We start from the raw sequence: 20574 nt of genomic DNA on the forward strand, positions 1-20574 counted from the left end.
AAACTATCTGCATCTAATAGTATTCAAAATCACAAAACAAGCAACTATAGTAACATAAAAAAGGTACTTTCTATATGCCATGAACTGTTAGAAAAATTTTATATACGTTAACTTATTTAAAACTTTGAGTTCCTAGGGTAGGTATTATTAGTATTAACATTTTATGGATGAGGTAACAGGAACAGAGAGGTTAAATAATTTACCGGAGGTCACACAACTAATCTATGACAGAGCTAGGAAATCTATCTTCCAGTCTATTCTTTCTTTCCTTTCCTTTTTTGTTTTCTTTCCTTTTTTTGTGTTACTGGGGATTGAACCCAAGGCTTCACACAAGCTAGGCAAGTGCTCTATTACTGACTTACACTACAGCCAAAGTCTATTCTTTATACATGTACTTCTCAAAACTTTTTGGAGTCTGGCAGAGTGACCCAAGTGGTAAGTGTCTACCTAGCAAGCACAAGGCTCTGAGTTCAAACCCCAGTGCCTTGCCCCCAAAAAGAAAGAAATTCAAAACGTTTTTGCATCAAAAGTCATAGTTACTGAAGACTTCAAAGAGCTTTTGTTTATGTGGGTTATATCTATCAATGTTTACAATATTAGAATTTAAATCTGCAGACTTTTCTTTTCTTTTTAAATTTTTATTCTATTCATATGTGCATACAATGTTTGGGTCATTTCTCCCCCCTTACCCCACCCCCTCCCTTACCACCACCTCCCCACCCCATCCCTCTTCCCCCTTGCCCCCTCACTACCCAACAGAAACTATTTTGCCCTTATCTCTAATTTTGTTGAAGACAGAGTACAAGCAATAATAGGGAGGACTAAGGGTTTTTGCTAGTTGAGGTAAGGATAGCTATACAGGGAGTTGACTCGCATTGATTTCCTGTGCATGTGTGTAAAACTGAAGAAATTTAAATATATTTATTTCTTTAAAAAACCCATTACATGTTAACATAAATAGTATGTCTTTGTGAAAAATATTTTCTTTTAAAAATTAGCAAAATAAATGGTATTATTTTATGCTTGTAAATCTCTAATATCTGATTTATTAAAAGTGAATTTTCACAGATCTGATTCTACATTCATTTGTTGAGAAATCATGTATCATTTTGGTATAAATATAAAATTTTGATCTTGCATCATTTGCAAGGTCTCAGGGACATCCATGGATCCTTACACCACAGTTCGAGAGCCACTGCACTGAACACAGTGCCTCTTCAGTTAAAGTGTGCTATACAAATTCTTACAAGGCATGCCTTGAGCACCATACCTACCTTACCTAAAACATATACAAAAATTTTGTGAGATCATTTATGCAGAATTATTAAGTGCCTACTATGTGCCAAGAACCCTCTACACAGCAGAATACAAAAAGAGAACAATCTCCCACTTACATTCTAGTAGAGAGAGAGCCATAACCAAGAAGCAATTGAGTCACATATTCTGTCGAAAGATAAGTGGTATAAAGAAAATAAAACAGGACTGTAAAAAAATATGATGATCAGAGAAGGCCTACCTGAAAACTAACACCTGAACAAAAATCTGAAAGAGATGAGGAAGCAAGCCATGAAGCTTCCCAGGGAAGAATGTTCCAAGGAGAGGAATAACAAGAGCAAGAACTTCAAAAACAGGAGCTGAGGTGTTCAGGCAGAACAAAGAAGCAGTGTGGTTGGGGTAAAATAAACCAGGGAGAGGGGAGGAGAGAAGAGATAAAGACTAAGAGTATGGGACTGGGGGCAGATAGTGAAAGATCTCTTCCTTCAGCTAACAGTCACTGGCAGGTTCTGAGTGAGGAGGGCTATAACCTGACTTTATTTTTAAATGGATCAATGCAAGTAAGCAGGATTTAAACTCTTTGAACTTACATATCTATTCTATCTCTTACTTTGTGTCCTTATGCTTTTGAGCATCAGTTTCCTCTGAAACTACAAATAGTTCAGGATATAATACACAGAAAAAATTTTAATTATGATACACTATTAAAATTTCACAACTGAATTTCTTTTCACAAATTAATTTCCTCTTTTCTAGGCCTCTGTAGTCACCCTTCTGTCACCATCAACCACTTATGCAACTTTGTGTGATATTAAGAATGCCCCACAAGCTCAGCCGAATACTGCCCTTTAGCTTGATTAGTAAAAGGCAAAGAAAGTTGTATTTTTGGTGTTGATGGCAGCACAAAACTTGTAATATTTTTTCCCTTGATAGTAGAAAGAAAATGTCTTTAGAATAATGCATAAAAGTGAAATTCCAAAATAGTTAAGTTTTAATGAATCTCATCTTTATTTAATTTGGCCATGGTTCATTTTCTTGGCAGCTTGCCCCATCCAAACAAAAACAAAAAGGAAGAAAGAAAAGGATAGAGACAGACAGATGAATTCAAATTCCTTTGATTAGGGTTCTAACCCTGAGACACTCAGATAAATCAGTGAGTCAGAGAAAAGGCAGTAAGATGTAAGCCAGAACACTGATGACAATAGTTGTCTGCCTACCTGTTTTCTGAGATCATCTCCAGGGTATGAGATCATCACTCTGCCCAAAGAAGACAGAGCAAGATGGAGGTCAGCAGAGAATGATGGGTCTGTAACATTCTAGACACACTTCCCAGGAATGGGAGGTGGACACCCAGGAACTAGATTTTTCCTTCATCTCTTAAGATGTGAATTAGTCTGGATAGTGACAGAAATCAACAATGGAAAAATCCAAGGAGAACCAAAATCTCTGGAGAAAATTATAAACAGCCTCATATATTAGAGGTCTCTGATGGTTTCTTGGTAAGTATGTATTGTAGCAGAAAGAACGCTGGCTTGGGAGTAAGGAAATGAATTCTCCTCCCAGCTCTGCCACTAATTAATTATGTGACTTCAGAAAATAAACGAACCTCAATGGGCCAATTTCTTCATCTTAAATAAAGAAGAGGGCAAGGAAATTCTTAAGGTTTCCTTCAAGCTCTGAAATTCCTTAAGTAGAAAACAAAGGTACTTTTTTAAGCACACATTAATATTTAGGGTATCCGGAGATCCAAAAGTAGGTAATGCTGAAGAGTTTAAGTTTTTCATTACCTCTACAGACCTCAGAGTGATATGAACCCAAATTGGGGGCAGGGCAGGCTCTTCCTTAAAGAGTTAACATACTACCCAAAACAAATGTATCTGCATACAATCCATCCTTTTCACCATGCCATCCATTCTTTAACTTTATTTTTATTAATTACCATTACCCTTTCCAACTCATACTATTTACAGCTCAGAGGCAAGTTATAATGATCAAAGAACTATAAGTTAAAGAATTAAGTACAAAGACAAATTATTAATTAACAAATATTTTTGCACAGGTAACATGCAAGTGATACAAAAGATTTAAAAGGAATACAGGCAGCTAAAAACATAAACATTTCTGGGTCATAAATCAAAGAGGGCATGTAAGAGGACTTCAGTGTGCAAAATGTGCTCTATTTCTTTGGTTGGATAGTAGGGGCTATGGGTTTCTGTCAAATGCTATGTATCAGAGTCTTTGCTCCCATTTCCTGCGTGGGGAACAGGAAATGCTTCTCTCTCTCTTTTCTTCCCCCTATTCTTCTCCTAATAAACTTTACTGTTACTTGTAATAACTCTTTGCATCTTCCTTGAATTCTTCTGCAGATGCAAGAACCGAGGTAATTTTCGGGATCGTTTTTTCCAAAAATACACTTGGTGCTATGACTCCGATACCAGATCTCACATCTGTTTTGTCAAGAGCAGGAAGAATTTATCTTCCCTCTCTCTCTCCAGGTTGAGTACATGGCTATGCTCTCCATGCTGCCTCTGCCTTCCTACCTGTTCACCAAGTGCCAGCTGCTTCCTCTTCCTACTGGATACTTACTTGGATCTCTAACCTACTTTTCAAGAGCTTCAAGCTTTATTTTTCCTTTCCCCTCTCTGGGACTGGGCTTCTTCCTTTTAGACCACCACCTGAGAAAAGCTTATTCCAAGAATGGTTTTTCTACCTTTATTAAGGCATTTCCTTGTTGTTAGGGTATTCTCCAATCTTTTGTGCTATCCAGAATGGCATAGGCCATGAGAAATAGATAAAGCAGGACTATTCCTTGGGACAGATCAAGAGCCCAATGGAGCTGACAAGGCTACAGGCCACAGGAAGGTGCCTTTACCTGCAGACCTGAGCCAGATTTGAGCATTATTTCCAGAATCTAGGTATTTGGAGGCCAGGTGGCAGGAAAATGGTACTAGGATACTCTTGTCTTTTCCTTGTCTATGCTCCAAATGAAAAAACTGGGATTCCTTTGACCTCAAACACTGGCTACTCCAAGAGACTCAATTTAAAAATAAAGGCACTGAAAGGAAAAGAGGTGCCAAACACTAATTTCCTGGGCACAAGAAGGACACTTCGAAAGTGACCACACATATTTACTTAGCACATGGGCTGGAGGACACACTCCTCTCAAGACCTAGACTCAGGGGTTAAACCTAAGCTCAAAGCTTTGACCTAGGCACAAGGCTGTCACTCTGGAAGGGGATGCCCTGCCTGAATGATAACTGGCTCTCTTCATTTCTTCCAGATAAGAAACATGTTATCTATTCCTGTAGAAATGTGTAGCCTGCACTATCTTGGAAGCCCTAGGGAAGACTGTAATCTGGCTAAAGAATCTAAGCGTGGTCTAAAATTAATATAACTACACAAATATATACATTATTCTATCAAGCATTAAGCAAAAACTTCTTTGCTTCTGGAATTCCAGAAACAACTGACCAATGTACTTGTGGCCACTTAAATTTTGCATATTCTTTAACTCTTAAATCTATGCATACTTACAGAGTTAATGTAAAGTGCTGCTTCTGTTCTCTTCTCTCCCCCACCTCCTCTGCTACTACCTTTTTAGAAAAGCCAATTTTTCAAGTATTTATGTCAACAAGGCCTAACTAAAATACAGGCATTATTTTATGGACAGTAGCCTGGATCCATTTCATCCTGTTGTAAGTGTAATTTAACTCTCTTTTATAACTGGTTCTATTAACAAATGTGTTTTTATAAGTTGCTTATTATATAGACAAACAGCTTAAGATTGCCTTTCTTCATGGTCTAAAAAAAACTGTAACATTTAAAATTCATTTACTCTAAAGGCAAAAAAATAAAAGTGGGACTTAGTCTATTAGTGACATAAATTATGTCATTTTTAACACTAAAATAGGAGTTTTAAATATATACTTAAGAGATATAAAGAGCTTAATGGTACTAATTAATGCTACCCATCATAATTATTATCCTAAGATGTTATATGCAATAAAAATTGTTTTTCCAATTGCTAAACATTTAAAAACATTCTAACTGACTGTGGTAAGTGTTCAACAGTTTGGAACCTTGTCTAAGGCATTTACAATCAAGTTCCCAGAAAACATCTCTATCTATGACCCCATCCTGATGGACAATTCTCACTGGTTACTGTCCCCCGCGACTGCAGCTCCCACTATCATGGACCGCTGCACAGACCTGAATACTAAGAGGTGATTTGTCTTCCTCCATGACCGCTAATAGACAGCAAGGACCAGAGTCTCCTGCCTTATGACCACATCCCATGCCAAGAGAAAGCAGCTAATGACAGATTACGACACCCCCTTTCCCTAAAAGATTTCAGGGTTTCTAGTCCTTGAGTGGGGAATGATAGGTAGCAGTTAGACATAAGCAGTGGCCATAAGAGGAGATAGGGAAATTATATTATTTTAATAAATATTTAAAGGGACAGATTCTGACATTGGAACAAGGAAAACCAGAGCAGAGAGCCCCCATCTTTTAGATACTAAAGTTATAGGAACAGGGAGACAAAGAGGAGCTTCCTGCTTCTGCTTTCTTCTTTGAGATGTTAACAAGCGACAAGATCTTTGGATGGGTAAAGATTTATGAAAGGGAAGTTCTAAGCACACCCATTCTCTCTCTGACTTGGGTGGGTTGTGGGTGTGATTAAGGAAGGTGGCCCCTCCCTGTTTTGTCAACGATCTCAGCCACCCAGACCCATTATCTTTGACCACGTGTATTCCCTCAGTTCTCCTGTATAAAACTAGGAGTTGGGGACCACCATAGAAGAGTCTTTGCTCCCATTTCCTGTGTGGGGAATAGGAAATGCTTCTCTCTCTTTCACTCTCATTTCTCCCCCCATTCCTCTCCTAATAAACTTCATTGTTACTTTTACTTAAAAAAAAAAGTTATATATCTCATACTCTATACACTCTTTTGCATTAATGAAGTATTCCTATAATAATAAAAGAAAATTCAATTGTTTTGTGGAATAAAAAGTCTCTTTTACCTCGGTCCCCAGTCCTCTATCCCCTTTCCCTGAGGCAAGCACTGTGCACAGGTTCTTAAGGTCCCTCCAGAGATATCCTATGCATGGAAAAATGGTGGGTGGGATAGTGGGGGGCAGAACATATGTGCATAAGCAATAGATATAAAACAAACTATTTTTACTTCATCAACATCAGGCATGTGTTACAGACCAAGCACACCTAGGGAACTATCTCAATCCTTTTCTCAACACATAAAATCAGATCTACTGCTGTGGAGGTGTGAAGTGAAAGAACAGCCTAGCTACAGGCACAGAGCCTACCTGCTCAGAGCAGTACATACTAGTTATCAAGAACTGAGCCCTAGCATTTCTCCATTTTGAAAGATACCAGTCAATGCTGTACTGTAAGGAAATATTTCAATATTTCCTTAGTTTTAGCTTCAGAAAGTCTACAATTTTCATCTCAGATTATTCATTTTCTAATTGTAATGATCTAGACAAGTTTCCATAGCAGTTATAAGGGCTCTAATTGTGGTTTGATCAGAACACTTAGACCTATCTAGCAAAACACATCATCCTAGACAGGGCATACTGCAGTCAGAGATGTGAAAGATTCAACTTTGAAAGCCATGCTTTCAAAAGCACCAACTTTGGGCAAGGATTGGCTAAAATACAGGATGGTGGCTTCAGAATTCATTTCTTAATGTAAAAAGATCTCAAAATACTTTGACAAAATTTTAATTTAAAAGTTTATGCCTATTAGGGGAAGCATGCCAAATCAAAAAAAAAAAAAATGTCATTCTTTCAAAAATACTGAGTGTCCTCAGGTGCAAACACCAGGAGTCAATACATAGATGAATATATTGCCCTTGAAAAGCTAACAATCTAATTAAGACATGTGAAAGTGATAGTTAGTTGCTGAATGTGGTGGTACACTCCTGTAATTCCAGCATTTGGAGTTGAAGGCACAAAGATAACAAATTTGAGGCCAGCCTGGGTGCCATAGCAAGATCCTATCTCAAAAAAAAAACAAAAAAACAAAAATAAAGATAATTAATGTACATTGTGAAGGTGGTACTGCAGGAAAGAAAAGAGAAAGAGTGATTCCACTGTGACAGATTTTATAGAAAGGCAGCATCAAACTGGATCCAAAATATCAGTAAAAGACCACAGCATTAAAGAGAAAGAAAATCTTTACAGATAATATAAGTATGTCTTGCTAAAATCTTCAAACTCCAAATACTGAGTGAAGATTATTAATAAGGTACACAATGTACCCTAGAACTTTAAAAAAAAATCATATTCAGTATCTTAAAATCTGATTTACGATAAAAAGAAAAAAAAAAAAGACCTTTGCATTTTCAAATGCCTAAAGGGATTTAGTCACTTAAAAATATAAAACAGTAGTTTCATCTATAAAGTATATGTTCACAGAGTCTGTGGCTCACCTGAATGAGAACTAAAAGTCATGGCTTTTCAGAAGAATCATTAGTTCTTGGTTTATGGAGGTTTTATAACAGATACTTTTTCTTCTCCTATCATAAATGACTGAAATATGTTACTATGCAGATGCCATAATCTAGTTCATGGCTATAGCACTTCAGAAAAAAATAGTTTTCAGAAAAAAATAGTAACAATTTCACAAAACTCACACCTTTATTATAGTTCTTGAACATTTAGGAACAATATAGGCAGGTCAGTTTGCTATTCTCTAAATCCAGATTCTCTATTTTTATGAAGCAAAAGAGAGAAAGAAGTTCATATATATTGTCTTCTTGGTAAACCTTTGGTTCTCCCTGTATTCAACACCCTTATCAATTTCATACATACTTGTCTTACATACTACTGTCCTTTGAAAGTTTTATGAAGTAGCTGGTCCAACAGATGGGTGACTAGCCCTGCCCAACATATGTTATAGGAAAAACTGCTTGAAACCTATTAAGCTCATCTTTTTCCTGTTTAGGGCTGGGAACACTAAGAGTACCTTAGGGAAAGTAATCTTTTCATCTATTTTTTTTTTTTTAGACTGAGATATCTGTAAATAACAAGATGATCAAAGAAGGGAGAGACAATTAAAATGCTAAAATCTACCCCGTAAGATAAAATATGTACTTGCCCACAAAGAGCAGAGAACTGGATTACAAGCAGCAAAAACATCCAAGTCAGTTTAACTGGGAGCTATTACATCAAAGACAGATGGAAAACATTCAGATAAGCATACTATCTTGTTTATTAGAACACAAAGCTCAACAGATCTGTGGGAGGAAAAGGAAAGGCAACCTGAAACACATAGCATATATGAACAGAAAATTTCAACTAATAAATGACTCATTAAGGTCATATTTGTAAAGCCAGAAAGAAAATGGTAGCGATATCCTTCTTCTTTGCCTTTCGTTGTAAGTCTTAACCTGACAGCATCTATTCCTGTCATCAACTTACGTATATCTGGATCTGACAACACACTACCTAAACGCTCCCCAAGGAGAACAGTGAGACGAACACTACCAGAGACAGTATCTACCAGAACCAAGGAGTCTTATTCTCCTTTGAGTGAGGTCAGTAGATGGAGAAGAGGTTCACAAATGCCACTTGTATGAATCTTTCAAGATATGCTTTCAAACAAGAAAACACTACAGATTACATTTTAGAAGTCTAAAAATAACAAAGGGAACATTCTCTATTTTAAGATATTTGACTTACAAGTTTAAAAACACTAAAAGTAAAAGAAACTATAAAAAAACTAACTCGAATTTATAAATGTTTTAACAGAAACTTTTGAACTGGAAAACTATTTTTAGACATAGAACTTCAAAAATCCTGCATTTTTCTGTTGACTGCTTCCTTGCTCAAACTTCCCCATCTCCAAAATTTGATCGCAATCCTACATGATACCAAGAGCATTTCCACAGATACTATATAAAAGATATGCAAAGGTTGTAACACAAGACAGAAAGAATGATAAATGTAAAAGATTTTTTCACAAAGTCTTAACATAGTGTAGATTAGTGATTAAAAATAGTAGTGTATAAAACAGCAAAAGCAATTTAATTATCTTTCATTAAAAGCAGTGCCAGACAGTAGTAACAAAATGACTAAAGAAGACAAATAGTTTTATTTCCTTAAATGTGTCTCCTTACTGAACAGTCTTAAGATGTTAGCATCTTAATTCAGAACTATGACTGAATAGATTTGCAATTAGAGAAAAATTATTCATTTTTAACAATAAAAACCTCAAAATGCAGAACATTTACTAAAGAATTTATGTTTTATCTTTCTCTCGATCTCTGTCCAATCCTAGTACAAATATATTCAACCATTCTTAAGAATCATGTGGCAAATGAGATTTGCAGGAAATAAGGGAATTACCTGACTGTACAGCCATCATTAACATCTCAGGTTCCAGCAGAGTCATGACGGAGTCTTCTCAGAAACAAGAGCCCACAAATACAAAGTCAAAAGTCACAGAAAAAAGATGTCCTCAGAAGCTACGGCAGGCTTTCACAAATTCAGTCTCATGGCTGTGCTCAAACCACACTGTAAGAACTTGCTTCCCTTTTCAGGGCAGGCTCCAATTCACCACCCTTCAGGCAAGTCAAGATGGCCCAAAGTTGAGTGACTGCCGACAGGAAACCAAGCTCTCCACAGAAGACACAAGGAGTGTGGTTAGAGCAGTGTGTGAGCTCCTCCCCTTCTATTCCTTTCTAGGAGGAGGGGATAGATACAGACAGACTTTCAGAAAACAGATGAACTGCTTTCCTTTCTCTCTTTCTAAGATGAGAAGATGAGGTTTTGTTCAAAATGGTACTAGAAGGGACTTATGCTAATGCAATTTTAGGACAACAGATTAAACGCAATCCAAGCAAACTCAATCTCATGAAAGAAAATCCAATTACTGACCCACAAGTGGAAGGCCAGGATAGAGGTTAGACACACACACACACAAATTAATATCTATGTATGTTAAGTAAATTTTCTGAAAAAGAATTCGAACAGACTTTTCATCTGTGATATTTATAGAAAAGAAGCTAAGGAAGTTGATATTTAACTATAAAAGCTCAACTATTTCTCCACCCCCACTCCAATTAAAATATCTGTTTCAAAAAGTCATTAGAATACATTCCAGAGCTGTTATCTGTCTTTCAGATCTGACAGTCTCCTAAAAGAGCCCCTCATTTGTGCCAATGGGGACATGCTATCTGTGGATAAGATGGTACACCCATGTTGACTTTCTTAAAATGCTTATGATCATGCTAGATGTACGAGGCACATAGGAAGATAGTTTCAATGGGTAAGAATTTCACTTTCCTGAGAAAGAAACTTCCATCCTTTTTCCACTAGCACAGACCAGATCTTCTAAATAAGAACGAATACCAGCACTTTATCTTCTGCTGGAAACAAAAACTAAATCCTTTTAAATTACATATATAATAATGCTGTGCTTAGTCAAAATTAAAAACTCATTCATTCCCTTCACAGTACTTTTTACGAACTGATACTTACAATAATGATATGAAGATGACTTGGCATATTTGATAGACTTTTAATAAATAGATGAAAACTAGAAATCCGTATTTGGTCGGTTTATCTGGAATTTCTTAATCTTTCTGGTAAGGTAGCAGCCCAGTTGAAAGCTTATTGCTGCAATCTTAGCCCAGAGAATACCTTAATGCTTACATAGTGAATCAAATGATAAATGAAAGCACTAAGTGACCTTCAAAGAAAACACAGTCTCAGAGGGAAATACTCTTAAGAAAGCAATGCAGTTTTGGGGCAGGGGAGAGTCTATGGGAGAGAAAAACTTCCTTTCTTTCTCACTCCAAGAACATCATGTTTAAAAGATGAGCTCTATATAGAACTGTGGCAGCCTCTGTGGGCTGCATGCTGCTCTGAGAAGCAGGCACATTCTCACTGGCCCCTTCTGGCAACTAAGCTCTCCAACTGTCTTATGAAAAATGTGTTAAATTTCAGCTGAGACTGTAGAAGTCTAGTCAGAGGTTAACAACTGAGGGAGAAGCACCACTAAAAGGTTATTTCTTTGTCCCTCTGTGGGCTATACCATTTGCTGTGTGAAGGTTTCCAAATGAACTGAGTTCTCACAATTCTGTACTTAGAGGAAAATTAACAGAAATTACAAGATTCCTGCACAGAAAATTGAAGGAAGGGCAGAGGCTGTTTCCCTTCTGCCTCAACTTCTCTCTGCATTAAAAGACTGCTTGCACTGCCAAGTGTCAATGCTCAGCTCCACAAGAGACACTGACAGTCACGTGGTGGTAGTAACAATAAAACAGCATATTTTCATTGATTTCACTTTTTCACAGCAAGTGCATACCCACATGCACTTTGGGATAAAAGAAACTAAAGAAAAGCTATTTTTAAAATAAAACCCTAAAAAGCAATCTTAAAAAAATAAAGGAAATTAAAATTTTTGTCTATTGCTCAGGTTTTACATTTACCTTCAAGAGCATCAGCAAAGCAACATATTCACTGTGAAAGTAGAATTTAAAATAGGTTTCACAACTCTAAGTTTGAACCCATATAGTTCAAAATAGTGGAAAGTTCAGTTCCATTATTTTTGTGCAAATTGGCAACATTTCATAAAACAGAACTTTTCCAAGACCTCTACACAAATGGACATGATTTTCAAGCCAATACCACCAAGGAAATGATGGATAACTACCTTAGTGCCGAATAAAATTAAGGCTTTGCTTCTAATTGTAACTCTCTAGTTAATGCAAATTTAGTATGATCTACCGATCGTCTCTATCAACTCACTCTAAAGGGATGTGATGCTGCAGGATAGGAATATAGCTTTTAAATGTTTAACAATTTTAACAGTTATTAACAAGTGTTTTAACAATGTTGTTATGCAATTAATAATAATATAACTTTGTATGTAACTTTTCCATTCCTATCCTCTGCCAGACTCCTGGAAAGTTTTTAATGCTCATAATCAAGAACTACCTGAGTATGGTGAAGTAGGTCTATAATCCCAGCACTCAGGAGGATTTTGAGTTCAGGTCTAGCCTGGGCTACATAGATAGTGAGACCTTGTCTCAAAAAAAAAAAAAAAAGACAGAAAGAGAATGGAGGGAGAAGGGGAGGAGAAAGAGGGGAAAGGGAAAAAATTTTTTTTTTAATTTCTTTTATTCATATGTGTATACAATGTTTGGGTCATTTCTCTCCCCTTCCCCCCACCCCCTTGCTACCAGGCAGAAAAGAATCAGAGAGGTTTTTACAGTAGTTGACCTTCCTACTAGATTTACTAGTTTCCATATTCTTCTAAAAGCTTCCCATTTCCTAGGTTTTCTTACATATCCTACTTCTCTAGCCTTTCCTCCCACAATTCTGAATGGCTCCTCTTTATTTTCCTCTCTCACACACATCTTTTTTTTTTTTTAAATACTCCTAGGGAAATTTTATTTTTTCTGAAGGTTTTCAACTTCCACCTAAGTGCTGATCCACTTCTAGCTGAAATCAGCTGTAAGTTTCCAACTATCTTAAACATGCTAGCCCAAAAGTAAACTTCCAGTGTCATCACCATGCACCAACCCGTCAAGGTATATTGCTTCCATTTTCCCTATCTTAGGTAACAGGTTCCAAATCAAAACTTTTACTCCCCTCCTTCCCATGCTAACCATCTAATTAGTTACGAAATGTAAAATTAGTTATCAAATGTAACTAATTACTTCATAATATATTCCTCCAAACTATTCTTTTTGTTCCATCCCTACAACCAGGTCCTTTTATTTCTTGCCTGAAGTTTAGAAATACTTTTTTAAAAACTTACAGAAAATTGGCTGGAGTGTGGCTCAAGTGGTAGAGTGCCTCCCTCAAAAGGGCAAGGTCCTAAGTTTAAATCCAATAACAACAAAAGGCCTTACAGAAAAGTTCGCATGTACTAAAGTAGGAAAGAATGGCATAATAAACTGCTTGTGTACCCATCACTTACCTTCAAAACTTGTCACCACATGGCAAAACATGTTTCACCTGTCCTACCAGGGTCCCCACCACACACAAAGCACCCAGCCAACAATGTATGTATCACACCTTGAAGCAAATTCTAAGTGTCATCTAATTTCTATTCTGTATATCTAGAAGATAAAATATCTAAAAGATATTTCTGTATATCTAGAAGATATTTTGACTGTAACTACAATACCATTATCACACCTAAATTTAAAAAATTCCTTAATATCAAATTTTGCTACAAGTCCCATTCAAATCAGAGCCCACATGGGACAACATACTACATTTCAACAATGTGACTCTTAGATCTCTTCTAATCTATAATTTTTCCCTCCTTTCCTTGTACTTTATTTGTTGATGAAATCAAGCTATTGTTCCACATTTTAGATTCACTGTGTTTCCTATAGTGTCATTTAATATGCTATGCTACCCCCCATATTTCCAGTAAGTTTAGGAGTTAGTTAGAGAGGCTTGATTCAATTCAGGTTAAAGTTTTTGGCAAGAATACTTTATCAGTGGTAATGTGTACCTCAACAATAGCTGCTTTTTTTTTTTCTTGCAGTACTAGGGTTTGAATTCAAGGTCTCACGCTTGACAGGCAGGCACACTATCATTTGATCAGTTGAGCCACAGCTCAGTCTTTTTTTTTTTTTTGCTTTAGTTATTTTTCCTATAGGGTCTCACATTTTTGCCTGGGGCCAGCCTCAGACTATGATCCTCTTACCTACTGCTGCATAGTTGGGATTACAGGAATGAACCACAATACCCAGTTTTGTCTTGCTAACTTTTTGCCCAGGCTGTCCTTGAACTGCAATCCTTCCAATTTCTACCTCCTGGGAAGCTGGGATTATAGGCATGCTCTACCACATCCAGCCCAGGACATTAGAAGTCCTGGACAGTTTCTCTATCTTGTGAACACAACCAACTATGGGTGAGGAGTTCAATCAAGACCTCCAAACCTGGGACAATCACATGTTACCATCAGTATGTTATTCCCTGGATGAAGGTTGTGTTTTCAGCTCACTTTCCTATATATTCAATGTCAAGGGCTACAACACCTAACAATGAACAGCCAACTCATTCATACCATATGCCTATAATACTGTCATTATGCACAGTGTCAAAGCTAGGGTGAGCACAAAGACAAGGATGACTGACATTGTCACTGCCTTTAAGACCCCTACAGTTATGTATGGCAGAGAATCCCTAACCAATTCAACAACTGAAAAAAAGAAAAAAGAGGAGCGAACTACTTCAAAGTACACTGTATATATGTATGGAACTGTCACAATGGAACTTCCGCATATTACTAATGTGTGACAATTAAAAAATAAAATTAAAGATAACTACAAAAACAAAGAAATAAAGTGCTAATAAAAGTACAAACCATGAGCTAAACAAATGTAAAAGCAGCAGCAATTTAATCTATTTAACAAGAAACTTGGTGGACTCTTGCATGAGGAATGATGAGGTGATTGTTAAAAAGTAAAGGCATCAGAGTGTATAAGCTTCTTTTCAAATTTCCAACTCCACAGACTTGTATATCCATGAGTCATAAAATAACAAACCCAAAAAGAACCTAGTCTTAACTTAATCCAGCCTCTTATCCAGAGTACTGGGAGTGAGGAACACATAAGAAACTCTTGAACAAATTTCTGGCAAGCAGTTCCCAGTCTGTAGAAGAACCTTAAAAATGTTTTAAGGAGCCAAGAAAATGAACTACATGGTCAAAATCAATGAAACCCTCACTAGTAACCAGAAAAACACTAACTGAAATTCAGAAACACCTTGCCTCTCACGTGTCTTTTTTCAACAAATGAGACTGTGAATGCTAATAAAAACCAGGCACTCATAAATGGCCCACAGAAGTATAAATGGCTAAACAACTTGGAATATAACTAAACAATGTGTTTCTTGAGGGTTTCAATGTTTTTGGGAGGGTGTACTGGGATTTGAACTCAGGGTCTTGCATTTGCTAGGCAAGCACTCAACCACTTGAGCCAAGCTCCCTAACCTTTTTTGCTTCAGATATTTTTCATATAGGATCTCACTCTATTCCTGGGGCCAATCTAGACCACGATACTTCTTATTTACACTTCCAGTGTAGCTAGAATGACAGGCACTCACCACCATGCCTATGAGATGGGGTCTTGTGAACTTTTTCCCTGGGCTGGCCTCAAACTGAGATCCTCAAGATCTCTGCCTCCTGACTAGCTAAAATTACATACATGAGCCACTGGGCCTGCTAAGAGCACGATTTTTAATAAGGTCTACAAAGGAAAATGTGGTCTAGCCCATAATTATTCATTTCTTGCTTTAAAAGTTTTTTATTTTTAAATTATCCTACATTAATAATACAAGGAGATTTCATTGTGAAAATTCTATACATGTTTACGGTGTACCTTGAACAAGTTCACCCCCTCAGATATATTCCCATTCCTCATTTTCCTCCTCCCTCCTTTTTCAAACAGTGTTTGGTGGGTTTTCATTATTCTGTCTTCATATGTATTTCCATCCTCTTCAACTCTCAGTAGTCTTTTCTTTCCCTCTCCCGCTGACCCACAGACACTCCCCATATACACTCATATCCCATTATTATTATTTTTATCATCATTTTAGGTCTAAGTTCTACATATGCACAAGCATGTGATATTTGGCCTTTTGAGCTTGGCTTCTCTCACTCAGCATGATGAGCTCTAGTTCCATCCATTCTCCTGAAAATACCATAACTTCATTTTTCTTTATGGCCGAGTATTAGTGTGTATATATATATATACACATGTGTGTGGGGGGGTGTGGAGAGAGAGAGAGAGAGAGAGAGAGAGAGAGAGAGAGAGAGCCATGTTTTTTCTTTATCCATTCATCAGTTGTTGGGCACATCAACTGCTTCTGCAGTTTGGCTATTGTGCAGAGAGCTGCAATAAACATGGGTATGCAAATCTCTCTCTTTTATGCCCAAGAGTGGTATGGTGAGGCCATAAAGGAAGTCAATTTTTAGTTTTCTAAGGAACCTCCATACTGATTTTCATAGTGGATGCACTAGTTTACATTCCCACCAACAGTGTATGAGGGCTCCTTTTCCTCCCCCACCCCATCCTTGTCAGCACTTGTTGGTTTTCTTTCTTTCTTTTTTTTTTTTGTGGTATTGAGATTTGAACTCTGGGGTCATGCTTGCTAGACAGGCACTCTACCACTTGAGTCATTCCACAGTCCTTTTTTGTGTTGGATATTTTTGAGATAGGATCTCTGGAACCATCTGCCTGGGGCTGGATTCACACCACCATTCTCCTCATCTAGGAGTAAGCCACTGGCACCTGGCTGCTGTTTCTTTTCTTGATGATGGCCAATCTGACTGGGGTGAGGTGGAATCTTAGTATAATTTTGATTTGCATTTCTTTTATGGCTAAAGATATTGAACATTGCCTCATGTATTTACTAGTCATTTATATTTCTTCTTCTGAGAATTGTTTATTCATTTGCCCATTTATTAATTGGATTACTTATTCTTTTGCTCCTTAGTTTTGTTTTGAGCTCTTTGTATATTATGGATATTAATCTCTTATGTGTTGAACAGCTGGAGAAGATTTTCTCCCTTTCTGTGGATTGTCTCTTGATTCTGGTTAACTGTTTCTTTTGATATGCAGAAACTTTTTAATTTGATGCAGTCCCATTTATCAATCCTTGCTCTTATGTCCTGGGCAATTGGAGTCCTATTTAGAAAATAATTATCTATGTCTATTTCTTTCACAGTTTACTCTATTTTTGTCTTGCAGTAGTTTCAATTCTTACATTAAGATCTTTGGTCCATTTCGAATTGACTTTTCTACAGGGTAAGAGAGGGGTCTAGTTTCAGTCTTCTGCATTAGATAACTAGTTTTCCCAGCATAATTACTCATTTCCTATTACTTTCTCCCTCACTTCCTTCACTGACAGGCTAGACTTGGTTTAGTTCTTTTGGACCAGTTATCCCAACAACCTTTTCCCATTTCTTGTTCTTCTCCAGTCTTCACACATGTTATGATTTCTTTCTTTCTTTCTTTCTTCCTTCCTTCCTTCCTCCCTCCCTCCCTCCCTCCTTCCTTCCTTCTCTCTCTCTCTCTCTTTTCTTTCTTTCTTCCTTCCTTCCTTCTTTCTCTCTCTCTCTTCCTTCTTTCTCTCTCTCTCTTCCTTCTTTCTCTCTCTCTCTCTCTCTCTCTCTCTCTCTCTCTCTCTTTCTTTCGTGGTACTGGGGCTTGAACTCGGGGCCTTCACCTTGAGCCACTCTGCCAACCCTTTTTTGTGATAGGTTTTTCAAGATAGGGTCTCGCCAACTATTTGGCTGGGCTGGCTTCAAATGCGATCCTCCTGATCTCTGCCTCCGAGTAGCTAGGATTACAGGTGTGAGCCATTGGCGCTCACCTTCATTTTTTTCCTTTAGTTTGGCAAACTACTGGTTGTGTTTTGGCTCTCAGCTTAAAGAGGCCTTTCTTGACTGATCCCTCACCTATAATAGAACCCTGACATTAGCTCTGTTATTGTGCTAAAACATCTTGTGCTTTTCTATTTAAAGCAATTACCAAAGTTTTTAACTGAATTGGCTTGTATAACTCTGTTTAATCTTTCTTTCTTTAATAGAACTGTAAATCCATGAAAATAAGAACCTCATCTGTCTTGTTCATTACCATCTCTCCAAAACTTAGACCTCAACTGGAATTCAACAGTCACTGAATAAAAGTTTCAACATTAAAATGGTCAAATACTTTAAGTTAATATTTCCATTTCTAAGGAAATAATCCAATATATAAGCCAAAATGCTTTAAGAGATGTTCATCCAAACAATAGTGTATAAAATACAGAAAATGATTCAAATGTCTAATCAGGGAGAGATTAAATAAATGATGGCATAGAATTTAATGTTACATAACCTTTTAAAAAGCTACTTAGAAACCAGTTACATAACCTTTTAAAAAGCTACTTAGAAACCACATATGGTGGTGGTACACATATGTAATCCCAGCTACTAAGGAAGCAGAGGCAGGAGAATCACAAGTCAATCCAAGCCCAGGAAAAGTTAGCAATACCCTGTAACAAAAGCAAAAAGGCTGGGAGTGTATCTTAAGTGGTAATGTGTATGTCTAACAGGCACAAAGCTCTGGGTTCGATCCTCAATACCACACACACACACAAAAGCTACTTATAAAATATTTCAGTGACATGAAAGTCTTTTTACAATGCTAAATGCTAAGTTGGGTCTATAGTACTACAGAGGAAGACTACTGGAGGGAAATATAAACCACGCTGACATAATGCTGACAAATTTCCTCTGGAAGATGGGATCTATACAGAATTAGGGATTTATGTTGTTGCTGTTGTGTTTTTCTGGAAGCCTAGCACAAATATTTGATGAGTAACACTGGGAAATTGACTATCTCTAAACACTGAAATAAAATAGGTTAGGAAATTCTCTTAAGTTACATTATAACTTAAGAATCACTTAATGAATTGACATGCTTAAGATTTAAGTATTTTTCAAGTGAGATCTAATCTAGAAAAATCTTTGTGGCTTCCTGAGCAACATAATTAACACTCTTTTTTCTTTCCCCCAAAAAGTACTGTAATTTGGATCCGAAACAGCCCACTCAAGATTTTTATTTCTCCCAAAAATTAATTAGTACCTCCCGTGCAATACTGCATGAAAGGATACAGTGCGTCCCCTTACAGAAAAAAAAAAAAAGCACATGATCTGCCCTTTATTTCCCAGGCTGTGAAAAACAGGCAAAAACAAATGAAGACTTTTAAATTGTACAAAAAAGGAGGAGAAATACCATTGTGAAAGGGGAACAAGTATGTCCTTTTCACTCCCAATTTCTCCTGCTTACAACTCTTCCTATAGCTCTCCCCATGTCACTCGGTCCTCCAGAAAATAGACACATACCAACTGTATATTAACTCTTTCAAAAAATTATTTGGGATCAACAACAACAGCCAGAAAAGGGATTTTAAAAAAAAAGGTTAATATTTACAACAGTAAATGTTAAATATATGAAACATTTAAAAGTAAATGGAGAGCTACGGGTATAGCTGGGTTCAATCCTTAGCACTAAATAAATAATAAATAAACATATTCATAAAATACATACATAAATGCAAATGAAACAGGGCTGGGGCTATAGCTCAGGGCAGAGCACTTACCAGGCCCTAGATTTAAATCTCAGCAAAAAAAAAAAAAAAAAAAAAGTAAATGGAACAAAACGTGTTAAGATCAACACACAGAAAATTATATAAGGGAAATATACAACATTCACAGTGTAATATCCTAAAAAATATGAATTCTCCCCTAATTAGCTTATAGACTTAACATAATTCCAACCAAAATCCCCATGATTTTAAAATTTATATGGAAATGATTTAGTCAAGAAAAAGACTCTTGAAAAAAAGCAAGGTAGAAGGAGTTACTTATCCCATATAATAGGACTTATTACAGTTACCATACTTAAAACTGTATTGGTGTAGGCAGAGACAAACAGAACAATGGAAGCTGAGAAACACACCTACACATAGGTAAGTTCTTAATATATGAAAGAGGTCACCCTCCTTATCCCCAGCACTGTAATATACACACATATATACACAAATATATGTATATTATAAAAAGACAAATCAAAGTGGGGGAGGATATCTGCAACACATTTAAGCCACGACAAACTACTATTCCGAATAATTAAAGAACTTTTCATTCAACAGAAAAAAAATGACAATACAATAGAAAAACTAGGCAACAGATTTAACTTGTCACTTCACAAAAGAGGAAAACCAATTGGTTGATAAATGTAAGAAAATATACACAACTTCACTAGAAGACACTAAAGTAAAAGTTCAGAACATGCTATCTTTATACAGCCAGCAAAGTAGGAAACTAAAAAGTCTAACAATTCCAGGGCCTGATGCAGTAGCTCATGCCTATAATCCAAACTACTTGAGAGGCAGAGATCAGGAGTTCTGTGGTTCCAGATCAGTCCAGGCAAAATGTTAGCAAGACATTTTGCTACGTGGGAGGAGTAGGTAAGAGGTCAGCAGTCCAAGGCTGGCCTGTGCAAAAAGCACCAAGACTCTATCTGAAAAATAACTAAAGCAAAAAAGATGGGGGCATGGCTTGTGTGGCAGAGTGTCTACTTAGCAAGCTCCAGGCTCTGAGTATACATCCCAGTACCTCAAAGAAACAAACAAAAAAAGTCTAGCAATTCCAAGTGTTGGCAAGGATATGGAGCAGTTTGAACTTTCGTATACTGCTTGAGGGTATATAAACTGGTACAATCACTTTTAAAAATATTTTAGCAATTCCTAGTAACAATAAA

General features: G+C 36.8%; 1 protein-coding gene across 1 annotated transcript in view; it reads right to left on the reverse strand.

Moving 5' to 3' along the window:
- The window catches only part of Mrtfa (myocardin related transcription factor A), a 103560-nt gene extending 86276 nt beyond the window's left edge, over window positions 1–17284 (reverse strand). The window contains exon 1 of the mRNA XM_074084551.1: window positions 9641–17284. Coding sequence (XP_073940652.1) covers window positions 9641–9686 — 46 coding nt within the window. The 5' untranslated portion in view covers window positions 9687–17284. The remainder of the gene's footprint in view (window positions 1–9640) is intronic.
- Window positions 17285–20574: the final 3290 nt, after the last annotated feature.

This window comes from Castor canadensis, chromosome 8 (genome assembly GCF_047511655.1).
Source record: "Castor canadensis chromosome 8, mCasCan1.hap1v2, whole genome shotgun sequence".
Lineage (NCBI taxonomy): Eukaryota > Metazoa > Chordata > Mammalia > Rodentia > Castoridae > Castor > Castor canadensis.